Source organism: Aegilops tauschii, chromosome 7 (genome assembly GCF_002575655.3).
Source record: "Aegilops tauschii subsp. strangulata cultivar AL8/78 chromosome 7, Aet v6.0, whole genome shotgun sequence".
NCBI lineage: Eukaryota > Viridiplantae > Streptophyta > Magnoliopsida > Poales > Poaceae > Aegilops > Aegilops tauschii.
In genome coordinates this window covers 148,586,465-148,606,777 of record NC_053041.3, presented here as the reverse complement: position 1 = coordinate 148,606,777, position 20,313 = coordinate 148,586,465, and the positions used below count along the sequence as shown (strand labels likewise).

Genomic DNA, 20,313 nt, shown 5'->3' with positions numbered 1-20,313 from the left:
GTGCTGTATTGTCGTAGGACAAATGGACAATAGATCTGCTTTGAGATTTCAAGCCAGTAGCCATCAGCGGATCAGCACATCACTGATTTGTTGACTTCTGTTATTAATGAGTTCGCGATTGTGTAATTAGCAGAGCAAAGCTGAATACTAATAGATTTATTAAGAAGATAGAAGATGCAATCTTGCAAGTATATACAGCTGGAGTTAATTAGTTAGTCGGATGAACACTAAGCAAATTACTAATTGATCAACTGGCGCCTCTTCTGTTTGAGGAAGACGACCAGGGAAGAAATGGTTTCGGGAAGATGGAGGTGCTTTAAGATTGACGATGACACGTGGCACAACCTAAAAGGGGTCTCATGCTATTAGAAAAGAGACCTGGTCTCATAGAATTCTTTTTCCGTCCGTTCCCAAGCAGCGCATCGAGGGATGCGGTTGTTGCGGAGGGACGGTTAGGACAAGGGGAGATTTCCCTTCAATTAAGTGTATTAATTAAATCCTAACAAAATTAAGCATTTGTGACTCCAAATATGTGTTTAGCCGCTGCTTAAGAAAAATTGAGGTTTATATTCCTAAGCACTTTTCACTGTTGTGGTTTGCTCTGCCTCAAATTTTTTGTGTGAAACGGAGAATGACCCCTGATCTCTGCATACAATCATTTTATTATATTATTCTCTGCCTCAAATCTATAGTGCGATTAAACAAACTTTGGTGGGAAAAAATCTAGTGGGATTAGAGTGTGCATGACCTTGTAATCATGTTTTTTTTTTCTACTAGTACTTCTTTTGAAAACTGCAAGAAATTTGCAAAAATAAATAAATAATCAGCCTGCCTGTTCGAAACCAAACAGCTCCAGCTTTGATCAAAATGACGTGGTCCTGCACATCACATTACAGAATTTTTATAGTAAGAGATTACAGTAATTTTCTTGGAATGATGCTATGTGAATGACAAAACTGCGGCTGATTTACTGCCGACACGCTCCATCGAATGCATTTGGCCAGCGCTTCTATGCTGCTGGATTCGAGTCTCGTGTGCATATAGGCCAGAAACGGGTTTATCACGTGACATATATGGTAAGCAATTCAATCAATTAAAAAAAGCCAAGAAACGTTCTTGTGTACAGTAGTTTCCTCCATTTTCTTGTAGACAGTCATCGTCAGATTACAAACGTTTTGTTTCCTCGACACGCGCGCTAATCCTCCTACAAGTGAACGACAACGCTCAATCCCCGCCGTCCATTCACTCCACACACCGCATCCCAACGGTCTACCCTCCCTGGTCCATGCACCCGGCCCACGGCAACCTCCCGGAGGCCGGCGCCCTTCTTCCGCGACGCGCGACGCCAGAGCTCGTTGGCCCTCCTCCTCTCTCTCCTCCGCCGCTCCGCCCGTCTTTCTCGCCCACCGCACACGCGTCGAGCAAAACCCTCGCCGATCGCCCCCCCGCCCCGGACCGGCCGGAGGAGTCCGGCCGCCGAATCACCTCGCCGGCGCCCTTGCCGCGCCGACAAGGATCGCCTCGGCTCCGTCAAATCCAGCCATGATTCGGGGCCGAGCTTTGAGGTAATCCCATGTTTTTTGGGGGCGATTTGCGAGGGCGGCCTGGATTGCGGCCGAAATGTATCTATGCTGGAGCGGTTTCAGGATTGAATTTTAGTCATTAGGCTGTATTTTTTATGCCCTGAATCCCGCGTCCACGTTCTGGGGATGTTTTCCCCATTATTTTGCTCACATTTTTGTGAATTTTTTGGGCGTTGGACCACTAGTGTTGCCTCGATGCGAATCTGTTCCAGCCGTTAGTTCAGGGAACATTCGTCCTTACCTCTTTGTATCAACTTGTGCAATGCTGATGCTGGGTGCCACATTTATCCTTACATCTTGTATCCACTTGTGCAATGCTGATAATGGGGGCATGCTTTATCTTTTATCTAGAGATAATCTCCTGCTAAGAGTGATTGGAGTCTATGTTAGAGTTATGCTGAAGGTTCGGTTGTGTTTTTTACCAAAGAAAGTTGCAGTACTGTAGGTCTACCAGACTACCACTATCTTGATTGAATTATGTTTTTTGAAGGCAAAATGTCTAAGCTATTGTGCTCCCACTTTACCTCCGCATTTTTTGATCCCAGATGCCATGTCGGTAGGCATAGTGTTTACAGTTGATCTGAAGCTAACGTCAGGCATACTTGGCGTGTGTACCTAAAAGTTCCCATGGTTTATCTCTTCCATATGCTTGCATGCTGTAGAAATTGGAAGAAATGAAGAATCTAGCTGTAGTGCTGTGTTTGAATTAGTGATTCAGATTTTATAATTCTGCAGATCCCTTGCTACAGGGTTTGCCTTTTGTGGTATTGGTTTGGAGGAAGTTATGTGGCTGCGACAGACATGTGGTGTTGGAGTGAACTCAGTTTGCGGCATATGACTCTGGGTATTGCATGGCTGCAGATTATTTGAAGAACGATCCCTTTGAGAGGAATGTCGAACAGGTAACTGTTTATCAGCTAGGTGGAGTGGGTAAACTGATGTGGCCCATTTAGATGTGCAACTCCACGATCCAAGTTCAAGTCCACCTGGACTAGAATTTTGGTTCATTTCTTGTTTTTCAAAGAAAATATCTGCTTCCTCAGTATTCTCATTTTGCCGAATTTGCAACTATACTGAATTTCGATTTTTTTTTTAATCACGATGTTGTGCTGTATAGTATGAGCACTTAGTGAGTGTATTGAACAATTTTTTGTTAGTGCTCACACTTCTATTTAATACACATTTGTGAGAATTTTTAAATATTTTTGAAAGGCTTTCCTTTTGCAACTCACGTGTATGCACCCATGTTTACTTGCGTATTTTCTGGCAATAACCTTCAAGCAGTGTAACATGGCTTGACCTATTATTGTCTGAATCCTATGCCATGGAAAACAGAAAACACAAGCAGGTAGTTTACAGGTTTAGCACCTGGTGCAAATTGCAAAGTTACCGGTTTAACAACATTTTGGTGGTGGGAAGCTGGGAGCATCAATCATATAATGTCTTATCTCAGAGTACTGAGAGCATGTAAATTAATAGCATTCTAATGATACAATTCAAACTTATGAAGGCAGTGTATGTGAAGCAGCATTAACATAAGAGGATTAACTTTGCTTTATTCTCAAAATTGTACTTTTATTTTGCTCTCATAGTGTGTAATGGAATGGTCCTTTTCATCTTCTATCACTCAACGGGGACCTTTTGAATTGCTAGGCAATAACAACCCTGAAGAAAGGAACACACTTGTTGAAATATGGGCGGCGGGGAAAACCAAAATTCTGCCCATTCAGACTTTCCAATGTACGTACCATAGTATCTTCTTCTGTGAATAAAAAGTGTTAGCCTATTTTGTTGTATTATTAAATCAACTAGATGAGATAGTTTTTGGTTGTTTCTCTACCATTTACTTGTAAATTCTAACCATTGTGTTTAGCATTTTCCTGAGACTAAATCTCTTACATTTGGCATGCAAGTCCTCCATCTATTGATTCTCAGATAGATAATGCGGGCTGAGGAGACATACATAATGTGCAAGTGCCATGTACATTCTGCATCATAGGATCTTCTGAGAAAAACATGCATATGCCAAAAGAATAAACACCGTGTCCTAATGTTTTATGTAAAGAAATATTTCATTGGTAAATCTTGTGCCTATGACTTTATCATTTTTTTACTGTTCCTAGGATGAGGCTATGCTCATCTGGCACTCCGGGCGAATGGAGAAGAAGCTAAACCTTATTCAAGTATCGAAAATAATTCCTGGACAGCGTACGGTATGTCCGTACTTGGATATTTTGCTGTTTTATGATTATGCGATTCACCTCATCAGTCCTGGAAGGGTTTTCTGTGATCAACTGTAACTCGGATTAATGTTAGTGCTCATGAACATGTATACGGTATGTGTATATTTTCATTAAGATAAACCGTGTCAAGGCCAAATATAAGACAATGATGCTATAAACTTACAAATCATTTGCCTAAAGGGTTGGGATAAACTTCATAGTCATAGTTCATCTGTTGAACTAAAATAGGAAAATTAAGAGTACAGTCAAAGTCAATCAAAGCTTTCCAACCAAGTGCCACTGAGTCCCTTCCTCTCTGATGGACTGGGTAAGCTCTCTCTGTTTGTTTTGCCAGTTTTTGTAAATCATTGGCTTACTTACCCTACTGCCAAACCACAAAGTTACAATAGTGTGGAACTTTCTGCTGATCTTCGGTAACCTATTCCGGCTTGTTAGCCACCAGGTCTCCAGCATTGAAAATTGCAGTCGTGCTAAATTTGATTCAATGCTACTCCTTAGCATTCTGAACAAGACTTCCCTAGTGGCAGGGTAGGCCATGAAGATGTGCTCAGCTGTCTCCATTTGTTGAAGACAGTATGAACAGTTACCATGTTTAGGAGGTCTGCACCGTTCTCCTTGTTGATTGTACTACAGCCAAGCTTTCTAAAGCTGCTTCCCACATGGGATTCATGAAAGACAATGGAAAAAAATATATTAAATCCCCATGTTCTAAGACAGAATAAGCAGTTGCCATGATATGGTAGCACTCGCTACTATACTCTTTTTTCTTGTTCTTCCTTTTTATTTTACTTGTCACATCGTCGTGCTCACTTGTCAACTCCTCTTTTTATTTCGAAATTAGGGCACTTGCCAGCTCTGTTCAGCTACTTTCGTGATAATCAAGAAATATCTGGCAAGATGAATAAAGTGTTTCCTGTGTTGCTTTCTTTGACAGGCTATCTTCCTGAGACATCCAAGACCTGATAAAGAGCATCAATCATTCTCCCTTATATATGGGCAGAGATCACTGGATCTGGTGTGTGAAATTCATCTCTTTATCTGTAGTCATGCTTAAATTTGTAATCCCATTACTTTTGTACATACTGATCAAAGATAAATATTTAGAACACAACTCTAATGATCCTGTTATGAACCTTCCATTAGTTTAATAACCCTCAGTAGGCAATTTGTTGCAGATCTGCAAAGATAAGGACGAAGCAGAAGCCTGGTTTGTTGCTTTAAAGGCAATTATTTCACGACGAAACTGTAAGAAGTTGACAACAACAGAAACAAAAAATGATAAACCATCTTATTGCCCAATTAACCAGATGCATGGAGATTTACCATTGGCATCTTCTTGTTATAGTACTGATGTTGGAAAAAAGGTTGGTAAGCACTAAGGAGTGATTTCACTATGCACATTCATTAGTTACCTATGTATATTTATATCACACTTACAATCTTTGTAGGTATCGAAAGGTGTCCAACAGTGCGCCACAAATCATGATGCTCGTCCATTTGCCAATTTTGGGAATATTTTTTCTGACGTGATATTATACGCCGGGCAGGAGAGGAGTAGAGTTAGTACAGGTTCAGTTAGTTCTTCTAACTCCAGTATATCTGGAAGTGCAGATACCTCAGATGGGGGAATAGCTGTTGATAATAACCTCAGAGTTAGCTATTCAAGTGCAGTAAGTTCATGCAGCTATGGATCAGGTGATGATTTTGATGCAATGGGGGATGTTCTCCTTTGGGGCAAGGGAGTAGGTGATGGCACGCTTGCTTATTCTTCACATTTATCTGGAAACTTGTATGGACCTAGAATTGATGCATCTTTACCAAAGGCACTGGAATCAACAGTTTTGCTGGATATTCACAATATAGCTTGTGGGAGTAAGCATTCGGTTCTGGTTACTAAACAAGGAGAAATGTATAGTTGGGGTGAAGAGTCAGGTGGTAGGCTCGGGCATGGAGTTGATACCAATCTTACCCACCCTAAGCTTATTAGTACCTTGAGTGGAATTAATATTGAATCCGTTGCATGCGGGGAATTTCATACTTGTGCTGTTTCTTTTTGTGGGGATCTCTACACCTGGGGTGATGGAATGCACAATTTTGGTCTTCTTGGTCATGGGAATGATACTGCTCATTGGATTCCAAAAAAGGTCTGTGGTCCATTGGAAGGATTGCATATCTCATCGGTATCATGTGGACCTTCGCATACAGCCGTAGTGACTTCAGCTGGCCAGTTGTTCACTTTTGGCGATGGAGTATTTGGTGCATTGGGCCATGGAGATCGCCAAAGCACAAATGTTGCAAGGGAAGTGAGCTCTCTAAGAGGCTTACGAACTGTACTTGCAGCTTGTGGTGCTTGGCATACAGTTGCGATAGTTGAGGTTGTAGATTCTCTAAATTCTGCCACATCTTGTAAACTATTCACATGGGGAGATGGCAATAAAGGTCAGCTTGGACATGCTGACAGGGAAACCAGACTCATCCCAGCCTATGTGGAATCACTTCGTAAGCTTAGTTTTTGCCAAGTAGCTTGTGGCTATGACTTTACGGCAGCCTTGTCAACTTCTGGGCAAGTGTACACAATGGGCAGTAATGCTTTTGGACAACTTGGAAATCCGACGATTGATGGGAAGCTCCCCACTGTTGTTAAAGGGAGCATCTCCAGCAGTTGTGTTGAAGAGATAGCCTGTGGTTCTCATCATGTTGCTCTGCTGACTTCTAAAGCTAGAGTTTATACTTGGGGCAAGGGTGCGAATGGTCGTTTAGGGCATGGCAATAATTTTGATCGGAATACTCCAACTCCTGTTGAGGCTTTGAAAGATAAGCAAGTGAAGAGTGTGGCATGTGGTACAGATTTCACTGCTGTTATATGTTTCCATAGGTGCACATCTGGTTTGGATCAGTCACTATGCTCTGGCTGTCGTTTGCAATTTAGTTTTATAAGAAAGAGGCATAACTGTTATAACTGTGGCTTAGTATATTGCAAAGCATGCAGCATGAGAAAATCAACAAAAGCTTCTTTGGCTCCAAATTCGAACAAACCATATCGGGTATGTGATGAGTGCTGCACCAAACTTAATACGGCCGGGGATGCTAAAAAACTGCAGAACTCAAAGCCTCTTGATGGAAACCCACATCCTTTATCCAGTGAAGCAACTGATAGAGAAAACACAGTTAAGAGTTTGCGAGTGCGTATATCTAGGTTTTTGACCATGGAATCATTCAAGCCTGAAGGTAAACACTCAAGGAATAACAGCCGGTTTCCTCTTCATCATTCAGGAAACTTAAGCTTTGGTAGTATAGGCCATTCCAAGGAGTTGACTTCTTTGTGCATTCCTACCTCGACGGCATTACCCCTGTCCTGTGGTCCGATTTCACCACATCCTACTAATAGATTAACTACATCTGTCCTAACATCACCAGACTCTGCCTGTGCATATCCGTCAAACAAAAATATGACTGAAGAAGTTGCTAGATTGCAATCACAGGTAACCATCATCATCGTATACAATTTTGCAATTTCATCAAGATTCCAAGTGTTGTCCTGCGATCCTCGTTTCTTCTAAAGATTGATGTTTTCGTAGGATGACAGTTCTCTAGGCAGCATATATGATCATTCAGAAAATTAGAATTAGATTTCCAATCGTTTGCTTGGGAGTTAATATATGTACTGCTCGATCTTTACCTTGGAAACAATATTGACTAAAAATTTCTCACACAGTGACCTAACCTGATCGATTCTCGTAGGTGAAAGAGCTGACACGTAAGTCTGAATTACTTGAAGCAGAACTTGACAGAACTAATAATCAGTTAAGAGAGGCCAGGACTACTGCTGCTGAGGAGAACTTGAAGTGCAAAGCAGCAAAAGAAGTTATCAGTTCCCTTACTACTCAGGTAGTTTTCTTTTTCTTATACTGTCAATTCTTGGAGTGCAAACATATCAGTTGCATAATCCTAGGACAGAATCTAAAGCTGTCTTGTTCCACATTGGGCCAGTGCATTATTTACTTGAAGTTTCTTTATCAGCTTGTATACATTTGCTTTAGGTTCTATACCTGCAAGTTGAAATGCTGACGTACTGAAAACAATAACTGGGGAGACCAGAGAACATTGAACCATAGACGCAGCACATCACGGATACAAATTTTGTTTTTGTGCTTACAACTAGTAGGTCCCAGCTAGTGCAATGTGATGAGAAGTGGAAGCACATGGTATTACTGTTTTCAAACCATCAGATGGTATCACAATAAGCTTTGGCTTATGAATCGATGCTGATAACCTTAAATTCAGCTAATTTCGTGTCCCTGTTGCAATCGATGTTTTTTTTTTTTGAGTGAAAGAGATGCCACCCTCTCTGATTTCTATTAAAGCAACCCATCTGGTTCACAAGCATTCCTAGGCACTACAAGTATCAAACATCCCCTGATCGATCATTACATGACTAGCAACATATAAGCTATAAGCAAAAGTAGAAAATACCCAAGCCTCTTATCAGAGGCAGGTTAGATCGACAGGCCTCAACAACTGACAAACTGACAAAGCGAAATAAGAGAAAACAGCAAAAGGAACCAAGGCATCCAGGAACTTCTCCCTCAAGTAGAACTAACAGCAACAAGGTTTCGCAGAGGAGTTCCACCACTTGTGATCTGAAGAACTCCTGGTCGCCAACCCTGTTGCAATCGATGTAATAGACTTCATGGTTACTTCGTCGTTTAACTTAAAATTATTTTGTTTTTTCAGATCAGAAGTATAACCGAAAGAACACCTGAAGAGTGTCCTGTCAACGACACCTGGACCAGTCAAGTATCTAAGTTGTTAGGAAGTCATTTCTGCGAGAACCATTTGAACGATGTTTCAAGGGCACCTGCTTCCAGCGCCCACCTGGCTCATCAGTCGCCTTGCAAAGAGAACAGCATTGTAGCAGACGTGGAATGGACTGAACAGGTTGAACATGGTGTATACATCACGATATTTCGCTCACCAGCGGGTCATAAATACCTCAGGCGTGTCCGTTTCAGGTATGGATATCTTATCTTGTTCTCATAAACTCTACTTATATGCCTTTTTCCGTTCGTGGATTTGCCTATTGATCGCTTCTTTTGCTCACCCGAAGCAAGAGGCATTTCACGGAACAACAAGCAGAGCGATGGTGGGCCGAGCACCGGCCAACTCTACACGAGCAGTATGGTATCCTGACTGGAGACAGTATCATCCCGTCGTGAACATCCCAAGCAAAGGGATAGGATTTTATCATCAGCTAACTGGTGTGTAAAGCATAACTTCTTCTGGCAAATGTACATCTTTACTTGTCTGGTCTCTGTTCATCGATTTTTTTTTACATGCCTGGTGGATTCTGTGAGCGACCAGTTTTTAGGGTGGTCCGCCCAACAGATGCATGTATGCTGTATAGAGCTAGAGCTTTCCTGCCCGACGAAGTCAGTTTTGTTAATCGTGGCTTCTCTCTGTACGACATAAATAGTTTCAGGCAATATTTCCTTTTTCTCTTTGGTTTAGTGGCACTCATGTACGTAGTTGGCTGAAATATCCATGTGAGATACTCAAATGGATCGGACTTGCTGGACTTGAAAGTAAATTGCCTGGGTTTCAGGTTGAAAAATGGTATAAGTCATCTTAGCTTGTGCACTGCGACCAAGGCGAAGGGAAAAACGAGAGAACTTAATGTCTTTTTGCTAATTAATAGCATTGCATGCAATGAACTTACTACTGCATGTCCTGTTTGTTAGTCTCAAGTCATTAAAAACATGCACGTTTCACATCTCTTATTGGTTGATATGTCACGAAACAAGAAACGAGAAGGGAGTTAATGTACCGTGCCTAAGTGTTTTGAGATTATTTGGTTTTTGTAAGGTGACTTACACACCTAGACGGAGGAAGTATTACTGCTCTGCGCTTGGACCGAAATGCTTAGTTTCAGGTTCTCTGGGCAATTCAATATTGCGTGTCATGATTTGTTCAGGTAATGGTGAGATTTATGCCGAGTATGCGTGACTCCACTGTTTTTGTGGCTAGAATGAGCTAAATAAAGACAAACTCGGTAGTTGTTTGTCTTTTGTTCCTCTTCTTCGCACATGCACGGTCGTTGACCTCGCCGTACCTAGGGCACCCATAACTCAATAACTTTGGCGCCACTCGTGTGTGGCTACCAACTCAGCCCCCGTTGCATCATACTTCCTTCGTTCCAAAATATAATGTGTATTTTTTTAAAAGTCTAACATGTGCATGCTTGGTCAAGTTTTTAGAAGGAAAAAGAATACCAATATCTACAATACCTAAATTTGTATCATTAGATCCGTCATGAAAATTATTTTCGTATTTGATTTATTTTGTACTATAGATGTCAATATTCTATTCATAATCATGGTCAAACATAAACAAGTTTGACTTGCATGAAAATAGATGCACCTTATATTGTGGAAACAGAGGGAGTATACAGCAATGCCATTGGAATGCCAGTTTTCAGTGACCCACTGTATATGTATCTGCATCTCATGCTCTTCACTCTAGCCTTTGAAGTGAGGCCACATCAGTCCGTAGCATTATTCTGGTGCTACCAGGGTTTTTTTTTCTACGTGCATGCTACCGGGTTTTTATCCCGTGGCATAATTAAGCAGTGGCTTTCTCACAGCGCTCCTTCTTAGCCGTATGAAGAGTTTGGTACTCCCTCAATTTCAAAATATAGTGCGTCCGTGCCTCCTGAAGTCCAACTTTGACCATAAATTTGATCAACGAGACCGACTGCGACGGAAGAAAAAAAAATTATATAATTGAAAACTTTTTTGAATACGAATTCACTGGTATAACTTTTGCTCCCGTCATAGTCGGTCTCGTTGATTAAATTTATGGTCAAAGTTAAAACACGAAAATAGAGGAAGCATTATGTTTTGGAACGGAGGGAGTATTTTTTTTTAAAGGAAAGGGGAGCACCGTGGCTCGAGAAGAAACAAAAAAGTAGTCGTACGCCACTGCACAAAATCGACCGATCCATCGTACGAGCCCAACCCAGCCGTGCCTACACAGCTCTAGCACCATGCCGACCACTACGTACTAAACCGTAGTAGTACGTGTGATCACCGGCGAGTGAAAGGCCGCCGAAGCCGTGCGCGCCCTGCAGTCGCCCTGGCTCGGCTAAAAGACACGGCCGGGGTACCGTGCGCAGCGTGCGCACCGTCCTTGCGTCGTACGCCGGCTGACGGACGCCGGAAACGCGAGGCGCGCCGTAGAGTCCACCAACAACCAACCGACGGAAAGAGGGCGGTCGTTGCGCGCCCTTTCTCCTCCGACCCGTCGCTCTCCCCTCTTTCACCCGGGCGGCACGACAGGCCCAGGTGACCGCACCGCACACATGCGCCGCTGCCTTCTTTCCCCGGCCGGCCGGCGCGCCATGTACACATCGCCGGCCGTACGTGCTAGGCTAGGCTAGCTTGGCTACGTACGTACTGGCTAACACGACACGCGCGACTCTCGCGCGGTACGATCGAGTGGCCCATGCATGCACGGAACGAAACGACGACGGCATGGCCGGGCACGTACGTTCCATGCCATGCACGAGAGGAGACGGGCTGCCAGAGTAGTGGCCGACTGGCGCACTGTTGATCCGTCGTCGGCTAGCGAGCGGCGGCCTGTCAATTCCTCCTCCCGGATCGGCGTAAGCAATGAACCGTCTGGCATCCCTTTCTCACACCCGCGACCACCGGTGGATGGAGATGAGTGCAACTGCAGAGAGGCCGAAGCTTCCACGAAAGAGCGGCCGGTAATCCTGTGCTGTGCCTACCAGCAGCGACTTGAAGTATCAACAGTACTACGCGAGATAGAGACGATCGACGGCCGCCCGGTGGGTTCGCCATCGTGTGCGCGTCCGTTACTGTCTTGAGTAATCAACGAGCACATGAACCAAGAGTGTACGTATTGCTAATAATAACATAATCAGTACAACAGCAGATCTCGTGGAGCTTTAACAGATAACATAATCAGTTTGGATTAATTATAATAGTCATTCAGCCGAAGCCACGACAGTACATAGTACATACATTCATGGGTGATTGATACCGAGTAGGAGCAGTATATTAGCAGTACCACCACCGGATGGGTAGCTAGCGGTCGGCCGGTTGTCTCTAGGGGAAACAACTCGATCCAGACTGCAAATAAGTAACCAAGTTTACACAGGCAGATGAGAACATGAGAGAGGGGGATCGGAGGGATGGAAACCGGGAGGAAACCACATGCAAGGGTGAGCTAATTAAGCAGCTATAGAACTTAGGTGGCGGCCCTAGCTAATGATGGATGCCCTACCAAGTAAATTAGACCAGCCTTACCATGCAGTCCTTAGGTATCGATCGATCTGCATATGTATGCTTGCAGAGATCGACGGACGGCATATATACCATGTACTGTATGTGTAGACCATATGCGCTTAATTAGCTAGGCATGCAGGAGCTGTACGTAGATGATGAGCTAGCTTAGGACAATCAGCAGGAGGTGATCCATGATGATGATGATGATGATGAGCAGGTATCTAGCTAGCGGAGGAGGCTGCGGATGATCTCGGCGGCGGGGCTGTTGTTGTCCATGGTGGACATGAGGTCGGAGAGGCGGTCGCTGAGGTCGTCCACTTCCCTGTGCAGGCTCTTGATGTAGCTGCACGTCTCCTTGAGCATTTTCGTCGTCGACGCCTGCATGCATTCATCCACCGATTCATTACCAAGCTTCCATAAACCTCCCATAAACACACTAAGCTTGCACCGTGGCTTGGCTGCACACATGCTGACATGCAAGCGCATGTGCTAGCTGCAAACTGATGAAACTAGTCGTGTCGGTCGTCGTACCTGGCTGCTGCTGCTGCCGCGGCGGCGCGCGGTGGGGAGCAGGGTCTGGAGCCTGGAGATGAGCTCGTTGATCTCCTCCTCCGACACGGAGCCGCGCGACCTCCTGCCAGACATCGTCTTCACAGAACAATGCAGGGCGAGCGAAGGTCGGTCGACTGAGAGGCTGTGTGGTCGGAAGTAGAGTGGGCGCGCGGCTAGCTGCGAAGTGCGATGGGGAAGAAGGATGGGAGACGACTGGGGGCTTTTATAGCTAGCTAGGGAGGCACCGGCCGGCCGGTTGGCCAGAAGCCCAGAAGACGGGGAGAGCAAAAAATTAAGACAGGGTCGATGACGTACGTAGGCCAAGAGAAATGCAGATTAGGAAAAGGAGATCTCTCTCTTAAGGAAAGGAGTTAGCGGTCGTTTCATCCAGCTTAATTAGCCAGCTCGATCTGCATGCATGGTGCCGTTTCTTACACAGATGAACAAAAGGAAAAGGTTAAGGGGTACCGGGCCCGCGTGTCCCTCTCCCTCACTGTGGATGTCCGCCTAGTTATGAGCTACGGCCACGCACCAACCTTCCCCCTCCACTTGCCACGTGCCCACAGCCCCCCTGTCGATTTGTGTTGGTATCATCAGTCTCCCGGCCGGTAACGTAGCAAAATGGCCAGGAGAGGAGATGCTGTTCACGTCGTCCTCCTCCGACCGCGGGAAATGCTCTCGACTGCTCGCAATCAATATATACGGTTTGCGTAGCAAGTGTTCGAGAAACTCTGGAGTCTAGAGCATGCAGATGCCGCCAGATCGATCCAGCAGCTCTGGTCAATGGGTGGGAGAACAATATTTTACCAGGGCAAGGCAGGGCAGGGCACGTCCCCATCGCGGAGCGACCCGAGTAGCAGACCCGGAAGATGCCATTGTCCCCCGATGTCCCGGTGCCGGAGCAAACAACTCGCCTCGACCTAGCGGCCGGTCGGGTCCTGCACGCAGCGGCGGACCGATCTCATTGCTAGCTTGTCCTGTGTGGTAGGAGGAGTACGCTTTGGATGCTTAAGATTCGACAAAAAAAAAACAGTGGATCTCGCATAGTATAACCACATGCTTAACAGTTAACAGTGGATGCTTAATGACAGGATCAACTTTTTAAAACGTCACGTCGCAGCGAGGACGGAACGGCGGACGACGCTACCGACATGGTCGTATTCCCGGTCGTTGCATGTCGTAGCGTTGAAATATATTGCCCGCCTTTCTCCATCAGTTCAGACTTTTGGATGAGTTGGCTGGAGCATGAATTCAATATGGTATCCGAGCCAAAAGGTCTTGAGTTCAAGATCCTGCCAACGCAGTATTAAATAAAACGATTCTGTGGCTACATTGCCGCTTCCCTCCATCAGTTCGGACTTTTGGATGAGTTGACTGGAGCATGAATTCAATACGTACGTACGAGCCGACGCTTTTGGCCGCATTTATCAGCTGCCAAAGTGGGCGTCGCTCGCCGGCCAGGTGTCCTGACGCGTACGTACGACGTACATGTATTCGCTTTTCTCGACGGGGCCCGGCGCCCGGACAAGACAAGTGACCGGACGCGTACGTCCACGTGACGGGCGCGTGGGCTAGCTAGCTCGTAACCTTTCGTTTCGTCGGAACGTACGTGCATGTGCCCATGCACGCATGCCGCGCGCGCGGCAAGTGGGAACAGGCGAAACGCACGCCTCGATCGATCGACCAGGCGCGACTGGCCGGGGGCGCGCGGGCGGTCGGGTCCGGCCACAGCGCCTGTCGCGCGGGGGGCACCCCCACGCTCACGCCTCGTCCTGGGCCGCGGTCCGGCTCCTTTTGGCTCGCCGCCCGTGCCAAAGTGGGAAAAGGGAGCGCGCTCCAACGGGTAGAGGGCCGCCCATGTGAGCAGGACGGGCGGGGCGACGGCGACGGGGCGGTGCGCACGGCGAGGGGCTACGATCACCACTGCTGCTACACCACACGGCACGTATTCTGCTCGGACGGACGACGCTCCGGCGCGGCGCGGACGGGGTCGCCATCGCGGGGGGCGCAGGTATCTGGGACACTCGCATATGCGCCTTAATTGGTTGGCTCCATCCACGGGTTTATGGGTGCCGGAGATGAGCGAGATTCATGTATGGCGTGAGTGAGATCGAGGCAGCGACATCCATCTCGATCGGTCCATCCATCGGGGGCTAGCCACCTACAGCGGCCTAACGCCCCCCTGATCGGCTGGGGCATAACTGTTGAGGATAAATGCGCCAGACACGTGTCGATCACAAATCAGCGCTCGTCTAGTACAGTGCCGATCCTTTGCGCACATTTACAACCGAGCCACTCACCCAAATGTTTTTTTTTTCAAAAAACATCAGATTTATTATGAAAGTTCACCTGGTACGAAGCATCTCAAGCATAATAAAAAAGTTACATCAAGATTACAAGAACACCGAACGATCACTACTTCTGCCAGAACGAGCCGCCGACACGCCGCTGTCGGCGCTTTCCTACTGGAGTCGGCTTCACATTGTCGATGATAGCTGTGAAGTCTTTGTGCACGTGCCCCTAAAGACCAACGCCATGGAGTCGGGGTCGTCGCCGTTGAAACCTTCCTTAGATTTGAAGCACCTGACACTAAATCTCGCCACATAACGAGAAATTCTAACCTCACCGTCCCAAGAAGATGGCAGGAATCTATGCTGGAGCTCCGTCGGCTACGTCGACATACAAACTCGAAAAGGATCAGAGCCTGAAAAACAAACTCAAAGAAGAAGCGTTGTCATCCACCCAAGCACCATACATGCGATGACTAAAAAACACTATCCTAAACTACTAACCGGAGCGAAGGCAACGACATTCCTCTCCCCACTACCGGCCGCCGGAGCGGCGACAAAGGGCAGGCGACCCACAGGCTCGGCAATGAAGACTAGAGGGAAGAGTTTGTCCTAGCCGTCTAGGGTTGGCTAGGGGAGGAAAAGAGGAAGTCTGCTTTCACAAACACAGTCATGGACTGTCGGTAGAATTCGATTTGACGAAGCTTTTTTCAAACGGATAAGATAGCTACTTTTACACAGCCATATGGACGAGCGAATGAGCAGCCCCGGCTTGGCTGCATCCTGCATGGTACGCCATGGCTCTTTCGTGAACGCGGGGCCCGGGGCCGACGAAGGCCACGTTTGTGGCGAAGCGAGATATACGCATGATCAGATCACCCGACCCCAAAGTTGCGCTGCCGGTGAGGTCGCCGTCGCGGCGTTTATTGCCTGGAGCCGCCGGTGGGATCCCACACGCCGTGCCGCTGCCGCGGTCGAGACGAGCTCCACCGCGCGCGCGCGCGCACGCAGGTACAGCGCCATGTGCGTGCCACGCCCGACGTACGCGCCCGCCCGGAATCTGGTCGGTCCCTGCCTGCCTGCAGCGATCGGCATCATCGCGCGCGCGCTCGCGGCCGGGCGGCGGTTAGTTCGTTGGGGTCATGCACGATGCGTGCATGCATCCCCGCCCCCGGCCCCACGTAAACGTCTAGAAGAAAACGCACGGCCAAAAAGCAACGGTCGTGCCGTGCTATAGTTTCTTGGTGCTTCTAATACAGGTACATAAATTGGATTACGGAGAACTAACTGTATAGACACTCCTGTCATGCATGCCTGCCAGGTTTCATAAATTGGATTTTCGAATTGAAACCTTTCATTCATGGGGTCAAGTGATATATAGTAACATGCATGCATTCACGGCAGTGCCCTAGGCCAGCTTGTGGTCGACCATCCCATGAAAATGGATGAAACTGGCCCTTTTTCGAAAGAGATAAACGCACCATTGGTCATTGAACTCTCACGAGATGAGCACATTGGTCACTCTTCTCTCAAAATGTGATGAACCGGTCACAACACTCATTTTGATGAGCAAATTGGTCACTCTACCGTATCCGGCCATAACGGGTGCTGAGGTGGCATGCTGACTCGACGTTGGGCCCACAACTACGGCACCTGCACATATTAGAGGTTGGGATACTTTGCAAAAAAGACCCTAGAAATATTGACTAGGAACTTGTCATGGCTACACCAGTTTCACACTAAATTGGGCCCACCTGTCAGCCTCTTATGGACCATGCATGAGCAACTTAAACGCCAGTTACAAGCGCGACAGGAGCTACGGGAGGTGAGATTGGCGTAGGGGCTATGCGGGAGTGAGGTCGCACCGGCCTGGGGTGGTGCGAGTGTGCGGGTTGGCCACAGGCACGCCGATAGTGAGCTCCAGCGGCACTAGGGCGCATGCGGGCTAGAGAGGACATAAGAGAGAGAGAAGAGGTGCACCAACACCGAAGGGCGCATGCGGGCTAGATCATGCGTGAGCGGAAGGAGATGACAGTGAATCTTGGAGGTGAGGCCATGGCTGCCAGAGGCGGCGGCAGAGCAGGGTTGCGTGGTGAGGCCTTCTCGAGGATGCGTGACATGGATGGGATGTCGTCATAAGCTACAGACGATTCCCATGGGGGCTACCAAGCTGAGAATAAGAAGCTGGGGTCTCCAGGGATGGATTAATATGCGGCAATCTTCCGCCCGAGTGGGAGAAGAAGAGTGCGGCGCAGGTGCTACAGGGACTCGGGGTTCGATTCCTATGGCAGAAATTTATAGGGAATCTCTGCGAAGCCTTGGATAAGACGGCGAGGTTATTGTTTGTGCGTGCGACAAAGGACGTAGGAGACGGTGCACACTGGATGCCGACCACGAGCGCCGTGGACTCCGCGAGCGTGAGTGTAGCTGCCTAGGCGGTGATGTTTCGGTTATTCCGATGAGATGTCATGAGGGAGGACGCGCATGTGCTGGTCCATAGTGTTGGTAACAACGCGAGTGCTAGCATGCCGGAGATGAAGCAAGTGCTAGCATGCCGGAGATGGATATGGGGACTGGCTTGGCCACAATCAAGAAGGGGAGACGTACGTGTGAGATAATGCATATCCTGAATCTGAGCATAGTACGGACTCACAAACAGTAAGAACTACATACAACGGAAGCGACACAAGTTCAGACAAATACATAGCGGTTGCGGATCGAGGCTACTACGTCCAAGCTCCATCAATTCTATGTCCTTTTTCTCTAGGTGGCTCATTCGGACGTAATAGGTGGCCACGGAGTGCACGGGGGAGCGTGGTGCAGCGGGCTAGCGGATGAAGGAACCTCCACCCCAATTGAGGGAACACCATGCCACACCAGGAGTGGTCACCGAGAGAAAGACACAATGGGCTCGCCATCACGCTTGTCGGGGGCAGTAGCAACGGCCGGCGCACATTGCGCGCGACGACGATGGTAGCAATACTGCAGATCGTCTTGTGTGGTGGTAGTGGCGTCGGGGCATGGCATGGCGTGGTGCATCTCAGTGTGAGCGGCCTCGGCAACGGTCATGGCGCGGCGGCGGTCGGCGGACGAGAGCCCATGGCTTGGTAGCTTTGCGTCGAGTACCTGTCTGGACTCTGGAACAAGCACCAGCGGAGCAAAAAATACTACAAGGGTCCAAACTATGCTCCACATCTTCCCAGGGCCCTTCTTGCAAAAAATCCCGCCATCTGATATGCGCATGTGCTGTGTGCATGGGCCCAACGCCAAGTCAGCATGCCACCTCAACACCCGTTACGGCGGGAAACGGCAGAATGACCAGTTTGCTCATAAAAATGAGTATTGTGACCGGTTCATCACATTTTGAGAGAAGAATGATCAATGTGCTCATCTCGTGAGAGTTCAATGACCAATGGTGTGTTTATCTCTTTTCGAAACTTCAACACAAAATGACTCTAATATGAAAATATTTCCGAAATTGGCCCTTTTTGCATGACGCCTGAGGCTAGGAGCATGACGCCCTAGCCTCGGGCATCGTGCGAAAAAAGGCCAGTTTGTAAAATATTTTTAGATTAAGGTCAATTTGTGTTGAAGTTTTGAAAAAAGGCGAGTTTCATTAATTTTCACAACCATCCCGGCCCCGGCGGCGACGCCCACCCTGCGTGTCGCGGCTCCCGCTCAGCCCGCAGCTACCCGACACATGGTGGCCAACTGGCCGGCCGGGCGCGTGCAATTGTTCCACACTCCCAAGTCACGACTGGAGAGTGGAGGCAGTGGTAACCGATTCATCAGATCATGTGAGTCCGACCGGCTGATCAACGCAGGTCCACCCAACTCGTCGTCGTCGACGGTGCCTGATGGGTCCGGGCCTTATTTAGTCGGCACGGCAGTCACGCCGTGCATGCACGCATGGACGGCTACTGTGCTCGCTCCAGCCGCATGCATGCATCTGAAGTCTCGTCTTGCTGCGAAACAGGCCGACCGGGCAGCACGCTGCTCTTCCAATAATCTCCGCATGCAGCATGCATTGCCGGCCTGGAACTCTGACTGCTGCATGACAATCGATCGGCTAGCTAGCTGGATGTTCAGAAACATTTCAGGTAGTAGTAGGGGCGTCGCTGAACCTCTAGTGACGTCAGCGTGCATGATTGGAATGGCTTCATCAGCTAACTATAGTTACGACAATACGTAGATGTAATTTTTTTTCATAAGGGAATGTAATTTCTCTAAGTGATCTATATACAGAATTGCAATACAAGATTCAGAAATAATCACGAGGCTACAGACCGTGGTCCTGTACAGAGACAGACACGTACAAGTTCATAATCAAATATGAACCTTTTCGACGGCAGGACCAGCAAAACCCCCCAGGTATCGGTCCCGAACCTGAATGTGTCCACCCACATATCCAATTTCGGTTGGTCCCTGTGCACCGAGAAAACACACGCCATAATAATCCTCCCGTTTATTTGGACATCAATACCGTGCGCAACCAGAAACTTTATTGCATGCTCCCGATCATATCCAACGAGCTCATGCTCATCCAACTACCGATAGCATAGGAGTAGATCGCAGACAGAACTTTTGAGACCCTATCCACCTGCTGATTAATTGGCATAGGGCCTGGCAGCAATACATACGCTGTCTGCTGTTGCAGAGCTCGGGCGGGCCGAGCCTGCGTCCGTGCCATGCATGCATGCATGCCTCCGGGAGTCCAGGAGCCAGCGCGCCCGCCACGCACGCACTGCTGTCCTCGGCGGCAGCGATCTACCGGTGCGCGCCGCGCGGCGTAATGGACATGCCGGGCCGGGGACCGCCGGCCGGTGGCATGTACAGGTGGGGTGGCCGGGGGCCGGCAGGACGTGTGCCGGCGAGCAAGGTGGCAGGCGCCTAACGCCGGCCTCCGCAAGCTGCCTGCCTGCCGCGCCCGCGGGACGAAGGGACCCATCGACAGCGGCATGTGTGGCGTTTGATCTGGTGGTCGATCCCGACCGATCTCAGGGTCCGTCCGGAAGCTGGCTAGGCCCAGGTTGGTGGGAGGCAGCATTGTACACTGTCCACTGGCGCCCTGGGGCCGGGAGGCTGGCCGTGGGTGCGTGCATGAATGGCTGGGTGGAATGGTGTAGGGTATGTGCCACAAAGTGTAAACAAAAGCAGGTGTCCATTTAATTAGTTGAGTGTGTTTGGTTTCGAATGTATGTGCAAGAACATCGATCGCATCGCGGTGTGTATCGCTATGTTTCTTTCGTCAGAAGTGTGTGCACTATGTATGTTCCCATTGTCTTGTCAGGGTTGAGATCATGCTTTTTTTTAAGGAAAGCCAGGGTTGAGATCATGTGTG

The 20,313-nt window shown here is 48.0% G+C and overlaps 1 protein-coding gene and 1 non-coding gene across 3 annotated transcripts; one reads left to right on the top strand and one right to left on the bottom strand.

Annotated features, from left to right (window-relative positions):
- The first annotated feature begins 1,321 nt into the window (after window positions 1-1,321).
- LOC109754210 (PH, RCC1 and FYVE domains-containing protein 1) lies at window positions 1,322-9,437 on the top strand. Of its 2 annotated transcripts, none has more exons than XR_012189995.1 (10): window positions 1,322-1,565; window positions 2,333-2,485; window positions 3,237-3,323; window positions 3,707-3,796; window positions 4,761-4,841; window positions 5,002-5,190; window positions 5,275-7,308; window positions 7,568-7,714; window positions 8,561-8,838; window positions 8,934-9,437. It is a non-coding gene; the product is annotated as a PH, RCC1 and FYVE domains-containing protein 1 (transcript). The 2 variants fall into 2 exon arrangements; XR_005764184.3 differs by having other exon boundaries at window positions 2,319-2,485.
- Window positions 9,438-11,880: 2,443 nt separating this feature from the next.
- Window positions 11,881-12,926, bottom strand: LOC109754197 (transcription factor ILI5). Its single transcript, XM_020313112.4, has 2 exons — window positions 12,664-12,926; window positions 11,881-12,510 (listed from the first exon to the last, which is right to left on the bottom strand). The coding sequence occupies exons 1-2, from the start codon at window positions 12,775-12,777 to the stop codon at window positions 12,358-12,360; spliced, it is 267 nt and encodes an 88-aa protein (XP_020168701.1). The 5' UTR covers window positions 12,778-12,926; the 3' UTR covers window positions 11,881-12,357.
- Between the last annotated feature and the right edge of the window lie 7,387 nt (window positions 12,927-20,313).

Bases quoted from the DNA above. Each gene is read 5' to 3' on its own strand.
- LOC109754197 (XM_020313112.4), bottom strand. From the start codon at position 12,777: ATGTCTGGCAGGAGGTCGCGCGGCTCCGTGTCGGAGGAGGAGATCAAC. The intron at 12,511-12,663 runs GTACGACGACCG...GAATGCATGCAG, and splicing joins GCGGCAGCAGCAGCAGCCAG to GCGTCGACGACGAAAATGCT.